This window comes from Lolium perenne, chromosome 3 (assembly GCF_019359855.2).
Source record: "Lolium perenne isolate Kyuss_39 chromosome 3, Kyuss_2.0, whole genome shotgun sequence".
Classification (NCBI taxonomy): domain Eukaryota; kingdom Viridiplantae; phylum Streptophyta; class Magnoliopsida; order Poales; family Poaceae; genus Lolium; species Lolium perenne.
This window is the reverse complement of record NC_067246.2, coordinates 56,687,346-56,694,948: the sequence shown is the minus strand read 5'-3', so window position 1 is coordinate 56,694,948 and position 7,603 is coordinate 56,687,346. Positions and strand designations below refer to the sequence as shown.

Sequence of the window (7,603 nt, the reverse complement as noted above, 5' to 3'; positions counted from 1 at the left end):
TACCCCACAAAGGAAATCGTGATGCTAGAGGTGCTCTAAGAAATTGTGAGACATGTAATGAAATGCATGAAAAATATGTTTCATTTTTTCGGAATCCTTCGCCCCTATACATCAATTCCGTAACTTATTTGCCATGCATATATCCAACCATATCGTACTCAAGCGAACCGATCAATCGTAAAAGCCAAGTTTCAGTTAGTGATCCAGCGTTACACGAGAATGAATGGTGAGATAATGTGGATGGACACCCCGCCCCTAGGATGCCGGCTGCCAGCGTTACACAAAAAATATAAGTATTTTTTAGATAGATAGCACGGAGGTACTACGTACCTCCGTTTTGAAGTGGGTATTGTAAGTTTATGTAAATAAGGATATATATAGAAATGTTTATATATATCTAAGAAAATTGAGACATTTATTTAAAAACTAGAGGAGTAGTAATTAACTAGCCACTTGGTTTATTGGTGGCATGCGTGCACTCGATCATCAACATGCGTGGAGTACATGTGCTATAGTATGAGCACTACGAGTGGGTCTGAGTTGTCATATGATTTAGCTCGAATTTTGTGGCTTGAAAATTGAAAAGTTATTTATAGAAAATTCCACTATATATTGGTTTCAAGCCGTTATTGCCGTGTCACGGTGATCATGTGTGTCTGCTAGAAAAGGGTGTACATGATCATGAAATATGTGCATGCAAAATCATGGGCACGAACGTGATCCCCAATGCTCCAGTTATTTTAGTTTTTTTGCAAATATTTTATGAACAGTTTTTTTTAGCCCATGATCATTTTTTCAAAATTTAACATTTTTATAAATATGAATATTTCTAAATTTGAACCTTTTCGGATTTAACTATTTTTTAAGTTCAACAATTTTCAACATTTTTAAAAATTTCTGAATTTTTAAATATGAAAATTTTTAGTTGAACTTTTAATTTTTTTTAGGATTTTATAACTTTAAACATTTTTTTGAAGTACAAACATAAAAGGAAAAAAATAAGACGTGCCTGCTACCGGGGTGTATTGTGCGTGGCCCATGGTAGCGCTGCAGGCAGAGCTCCAACTACGAAGGCCCATGTCGCAAAGCGAACTGGGTACGCTATTCTTGGGCCGGCCTGCCCTCCATCCTGCCCTTACCTCGTCCTCGCCTCCGCCGGTTCTCTCTACGAGCACAGCACGCAAACGTGGGGGAGACTAGAACCTAGAAAAAATCCCACCTTTCGATCTGCTTGGCGGCGCGGCGCGGAACAAGCTACCAGCACTCATGGCGGTGGAGGATATCACCGACGGCGTGAGGGGCCTCAAGGTGGAGGACGGCGAGGGCGCGGCCGCACCCGCCGCGCCGGCTGCCGGCGCCGCCGGGGAGGGGCCGAGGAGGGGCAACAACAGCAGCAACCGCATCCAGGTGTCCAACACCAAGAAGCCCCTCTTCTTCTATGTCAACCTCGCCAAGGTACCCTACCCCGCCTCATCCTCCTTCTCCTCCCGCCAGCCGCCACAACGTTCGGTACCCGGTCCTCGTCGTGGGTTTCTGAAAACGTGATTTTGTTTGATTTGTTGTTGGTTGCAGAGGTATATGCAGCAGCACGGCGACGTCGAGCTGTCCGCGCTCGGGATGGGTGAGCTTTACCTCTCATTTGTCTCTGACTCTGTGCTATAGTAAGAAATGTAAATATTTTGGCATCGCCCCTGTTCTGCTATTACCTGAAAATCGCCATCGAAATGTTTACACTTCTCGTAGTATAGGATGGCTGTCTGGTCTGCCCTAATTTATCGGGTAACTATCTGGTCATCAGAGAATGTGCTCGATCCAATTTAACGCACAGCTTACATGTTATTTAATCACTCGAGCCTTTCAGGATCGCTGGATCCCTAAATCTTTTGTTATGGCTTAAACCCTAACTTTCTGTGCTACTGTGGTGTTGCAACTTTCAGTAACAACGAGCTCTCAGCCAGAAGAAAATAAAATCCCTGTGATATTTGGCTACATGGTTCTATCTAGTGTTTTGTTATGTGATATGGCAGTTCTATCTAGTGTATTCTGTTCTTCTGTTGTGCATAGTTAATCCGGTCATCTGCCAGGTGGTATATTGCATCACACCCTCTGAGTAATGTCATGTAATTATATAACGGTGGGTGCATCCGCAATACTTTCGCAGACCATGGGTCCTTTGAGTTGGATATATAAAAACACAAGTATTGAGTCTGTAGGATTATCGTTGCTTTTTGTCAAGTAGTACCTCCATCCCAAATGTAAGATGCTTTGATATGCTATTTTAGCCTACCAAATTGTCTTTATATTTTAGGACAGGGGTTGTCAAAGTGATTACATGTTTAAATTACTGGCTGCCATATGAACTAATGGCACATCCCCCATTTAGTTTTTTTGTTCTCTAGGTCGATGCTTTCTTTGTAGATATATATATCTTCTGTTTAATTTGGCGCTAACCAAGTTATCCTTACAGCCATTGCAACGGTTGTGACCGTGGCGGAGATTCTGAAAAACAACGGCCTTGCTGTTGAGAAGAGTAAGAACCTTGTTTACCTTTCCTTGTGCTGTAAATTATAATGTCTATCTCAGTTAACATTGCTGCCATTACATTCTCAGCCGTATTACTTTATACTCTAAATTCACTCTGTTATCTTTCACATGTGTAGAGATTAGGACATCCACTGTGGAAATAAACGATGAATCGAGAGGCCGTCCATTCCAAAAGGCCAAGGTCAGAGAAGAAGGAATCTTGTTTTAGTGGCAATGTGACTCTTTTTTTTTTGTTCTAGTATGAAACTCAATCTCTCGATAAAGAAACTTATTAGATTATTGATTCACGCAGATTGAGATAGAGTTGGGGAAGAGCGACAAATTTGACGAGCTGATGGCATCCGCTGCGGAAGATGCTGAGGAAGGTGAGGAGGAGGCCTGAAAAGAAAAGAAAAAGCAGTAGCGGTCACCTCTTGTTGATGTACTTTGTTATCGATGTTGTTGTTTAAAACCAATGCATGAGAGATGTCATGTTTGTGCAACTCATGACTTCTCCATGGCAGTGTGTGAACTTGAGTGTGTGATGATAATCCTGTTTCGTGTCTTCGGCATCTTTTGCTTTTGTTTCTTTGAACTGCTGGCTGGTTTTCAAGGCAGTATGTGTGCAAAACTCATTGGTTTTGGCTGGTTACAATCTGCTCCCATTCTAGACACCTATTTTGTCGATGATCTTGTTATTCTCCTGTGAGAATATATGTGTTGGTTGATATATGCGCCAATTGTAAAGGTAACTATGCCAGCCCAAATCATGATCTTCACCAACTTGGATTTGTTCCCTCGCGAAAATTGGAGTTGCAGAGATGAGAACCATGATTTGTTATGGACTTGAAGTTTCAATCAAACCATGTCTTTTTCTTTAAACGTCAATCTTGTAGGAATTTTGATTGGAAGTGTGGTATTGAAGGGTGACGCCTTTAACTTGTTTCTTTGAATATAACTTAATGTGCAAAACTCATTGGTTTTGCCTGGTGACAATCTGCTCCAATTACCTCTTTCGTTGCTGGTGTTGTTATTCTCCAGTGTGAATATATGCGATGATTGATCTATGTGCAAGTGTAATTGTTTGATGCGTAGTCGCTGTTAGAAAAATAGTAAAAAAAACTTTTAGTGTCAAACTTATCTGTTGCTTGGATGTGCCACGTTGCTGGAGGCGCGCCAAGCGTTCGGGCGTGACGGAAATTGCAACAAATCACTAAACGGAACACCAGCTGCATCCCAAGCAGAGCTGAGGTGGACAGACGAAGATGGCGACCATGGCCGGTCGCTGCTACTCGCCCTCCGTCCTGCGGCTCCAGCCACAGCTCAGCCCTCCGCCGCAGCTGAAACCCGCCGTGGGAAGAGGAAGAGGAAGACGGGGGCGGCAGAGCTTGCGGGTGGCCGCGTCTGCGGCCAGCGGCGCGTCGGCGGAGCCCGTGAAGGCGGCCACCGACGCCGAGTTCTTCCAGCCCTCCGACACCAGGCCCATCATGCTCTTCGACGGTGCGCGCTAACTCCTTCTCTTCCCCCTGTCCATCGCAATTCGTAAGCACGCCGTGACCTCTGCAGTACTCGTGCTTTGCAGGCGTGTGCAACCTCTGCAACGGCGGCGTACGGTTCGTGCGGGAGCGTGACCCCGGCAGGAGCATCAGGTACATCCCTCTGCAGAGCGAGTCCGGGAGGAAGCTGCTGCAGAGGTCGGGGAGGTCTCCCGACGACATCTCCAGCGTCGTCCTAGTTGAGAAAGACAGGTAACTATAGCTGAATTGTCTTTTCAGCTCATCAGACATCAGTGATCATCGATCAACGTTACCCCAAGTCGGATCAGGAATTCACTCTTGATGTGCAGGTCCTACATCAAGTCGGATGCAGTGCTGAGGATCATGGAGTACCTTAACCTGCCCTTCCCCCAGCTGGCTGCTTTCCTGAACATTGCCCCTCTGTAAGCTGCCTCTCCCTCTCCCTCTCCCACCACCAACCATCCACAAAGATGCACCATGGTCGACTGCAGTGGAATTTGTTCGTGTTGATTGATTCCTGTCACGATGGCAGGTTTCTGAGGGACTTCGCGTACGACAACGTGGCCAACAACCGGTACCTGGTGTTCGGCCGCTCAGAATCAGAAGCATGCGAGATACTCTGAATTTCTGCCCCGACGCTTTGCATTACAGTAAGAACTTGTAGACATGAGAATATATATGACCATACAGTAAGAACTTGTAGACATGAGAAAATATATGAGATAGCACCAACCAACAATAGAAGAATCCTTCTAATTTCGGCGGTACTCTACTCCTTACATGGCACTGATCTACGTACAGTAGCATTGCACCGCCCCTTTGTCTACCTCTCTAGACATATTATGGGTGTTCACAGCGGAGACTACTCTTTATCATGCACCCAGGAACTGTACTTGTGGATTCACCGTGCCCCCAATGGTTCCGTAGGCATTTAAAATAGTGGCTCGTGTTTGGGGGGTATGCCCAGAGCAGGTGAGGTTGACGTTGTAGAGATAGATGCCGTGGCACTGCACGCTCTTGCTGCACAGAATCTGGATGGCTTCGGGGTTGGAGGATGTCCCCTGGATGTTGATGAACTTGGCGTCAGATATGGCCACAGCGCCATCCTGCAAACACAACAAAGCGTATGCATATAATTTCAAATTATTGATTCATGTCATGCAGTGGTGAAGTTGTGATGAGTTCAGTAGATTTCACCTGTTGCGGACAATTTCCCTGGGGACAATAAAACTGGTCAATGTCAATAGGAAATTGGACATCAGTCATGTTGAGGTTCTCGAAAAGGAACCCATTTGCTTTGCCACTGCCTCCCTGTATCATTAACATCATACTATATATTAGGGGAATATTGCTATATATATGCATATCAGTTGCAGCTAGGTTATGTTATGTACATGCTAAACGCAACCATCATTAAATATCTTTGAATACATATGTAGGCTCATTTATGCACAAGGCATGTAGATGCCGCTTTAGTGTTACCTGCCACGATTTGATCCTCACACCAGTCATAGTTTTGGAGAAGCTGCAGTTGGATACTGTAATCCTTTCCACAAGTGCTGTTGTACCATCAGCCCCAAGGCTTCCCACGCTACATAATAAGATCAGAAAGCTTCTTAGCTCAATGTCTGTTACTGCTAGGGAAGAAGTTCATCAGTATTTGGTTAGAACGGGCCGCATGGTCGTATATTTTTACCTGATGCCATGACCAGGCCCACACGTGCTGTTAGTGACAATAACATCGCTGGTGCCAGATAGGATCGACACGCAATCATCTCCTGCATTTGTGCAATGTTAGTAGTTTTCCAAAACAACACATTTGAGGACAGAGTGCAGCATATACATGTATGGATTTTAAGGGCTGCTGAAAGGACTGTACCGGTTTGGATAGAGCAATTCGAGATATAAACGTGGTCGGAGAAGGCCATGTTGATCCCGTCCGTGTTAGGGCTGTCGCCTGGCGCCCTGACGGAGACGTTGTTCACCTGCACCTGGCTGCACCGGAACAAGGTCATGTGCTTGTCAGGACTGTCCTTCAGGTGTATGTTCTTCACGGATAGGTTGTTGCAGCTTGCGAATGCCAGCAGCTGATTTCACAAACACAAGACTGAGTTTCCAGGTACATAAACATGCTGTCTACCTGACCAGTTAGAGGCTGAAACTGAAAGAGATGTTTGTGGTGTGCACTTACAATTGGCCGGACATGGCATTTCTGTCAAAAAAATGAGAGGAGACTATCAGTTTGTTGCAAATGAATAGAGAAAGAGAAGCAAATGAAAAATATCTGCCGAGGAGCCTACCTTTTGGTTGAAGCAAGTCCACCAGATGTCGCCGTTGCCGTCTATCTGGCCGCTTCCATTCACCGTCAGGTTGTTGACCCTGTAGAAGGTAAGGAGGTTCGCTGCTGCCGTCATCCAGATGAAGTTTGGCGCCACGATCTTCCCGTCCAGCTGCAGAGAAACTTATTCAGTTATCTCTTGCTTATTACAGACGGATGGATGATGCAGAAGCTCAGCCTGATCGTCCGCAAGTGTTACCTCCACGGTGACAGGCGACTTGCAGGGTCCATCCAACCTGATCTGGCTTAGCAAGAACGTCTTTCCTCCAGGGATGACCATGGTCGGACTGTAGCTGTCGCCGCAAGTTGCGTTCCATGTCGCCGCGAACGCCTTGGGACGCACAGAAGATGCACATAATTTGATCAGAAATGTGATGGCGAAGCAAGAATCATAGATCAGCTTGACGCTCGTGTTACCTTTGCATCATCTGTGCTGCCATCCCCAGCAGCATGGAAATCCATGACGCTGTATCTTTTTCCTTGCTGCGCTGCAGATTCAACGGCCGCCAACACGAGCAGCAGCACCACCAAGAAGAAGGTACGCTGCGCTGGGATCCTCTGCCGTTTTCGAGATATCCGTCAGGTAAATCTACATATACTAGTATAGAGGATCTGCATGTGCTTTTGATCGAGCTGATGATCAATGCTGAACTGAATCGACACATACCATGGTTTACAGTACAGATACGATTGGTAGACACGCGCGCGCTCTAGGGTTGCAAGCGTGTGTGTGATGTATTCACGCACCAATGCGTGATCACACACGTATAGCAACGAGAGATCTCGAGCCTCTCCTGTCTTCCTAAAGCTCCGCCACCTAGTAATTTATAAGCTAGGCTTTCGAACCTCCTGGTTCAGATTATAGAATTTATTTATTTACACAAGGCTCGATCAGGGCAGGGGATCGCCGCGGTGTTCCTTCCTTCTACGTTTGAACCAGGAGATTAGCTGTGATCGAGCAGGGAGCGCTCCCCAGCTCCATTTTCATTGAAAATGGAACACAACCCATGCCAAGAATGTCAGTCTATTATTTCCCTGCTGGGCTGCTTTTGCTCCTTTACATTTTCGGAATGGAGTCATGCTCGGTTTGGAAACGAATTAAAGCTAGAGATATACTAGCTGTAATACGTTCTTGCGACGGACAGTGATATTCAATTCAAGATATGCTTCTTATCTTTGCAAGGGAGAGGTTTTCGTCATGTTTCAAATTGATACTCTAGCTGAT

General features: G+C 45.6%; 3 protein-coding genes across 3 annotated transcripts; 2 read left to right on the top strand and 1 right to left on the bottom strand.

The window, feature by feature from the left end:
* The first annotated feature begins 1,156 nt into the window (after positions 1-1,156).
* On the top strand, positions 1,157-3,197 carry LOC127341174 (uncharacterized protein At2g34160). The gene is made up of 5 exons (XM_051366949.2): positions 1,157-1,455; positions 1,573-1,621; positions 2,468-2,530; positions 2,661-2,725; positions 2,837-3,197. Exons 1-5 carry the CDS (start codon positions 1,267-1,269, stop codon positions 2,924-2,926), a joined length of 456 nt encoding a protein of 151 aa, XP_051222909.1. The 5' UTR covers positions 1,157-1,266; the 3' UTR covers positions 2,927-3,197.
* A 530-nt stretch (positions 3,198-3,727) lies between these two features.
* LOC127341178 (DCC family protein At1g52590, chloroplastic) lies at positions 3,728-4,807 on the top strand. The gene is made up of 4 exons (XM_051366952.2): positions 3,728-4,023; positions 4,106-4,271; positions 4,370-4,462; positions 4,573-4,807. The coding sequence occupies exons 1-4, from the start codon at positions 3,789-3,791 to the stop codon at positions 4,661-4,663; spliced, it is 585 nt and encodes a 194-aa protein (XP_051222912.1). The 5' UTR covers positions 3,728-3,788; the 3' UTR covers positions 4,664-4,807.
* Positions 4,808-4,910: 103 nt separating this feature from the next.
* On the bottom strand, positions 4,911-7,160 carry LOC127341175 (polygalacturonase ADPG2). Its single transcript, XM_051366950.2, has 10 exons — positions 7,046-7,160; positions 6,796-6,936; positions 6,578-6,709; positions 6,341-6,490; positions 6,232-6,252; positions 5,920-6,127; positions 5,737-5,818; positions 5,523-5,631; positions 5,238-5,351; positions 4,911-5,146 (listed from the first exon to the last, which is right to left on the bottom strand). The coding sequence occupies exons 1-10, from the start codon at positions 7,046-7,048 to the stop codon at positions 4,913-4,915; spliced, it is 1,194 nt and encodes a 397-aa protein (XP_051222910.1). The 5' UTR covers positions 7,049-7,160; the 3' UTR covers positions 4,911-4,912.
* Positions 7,161-7,603: the final 443 nt, after the last annotated feature.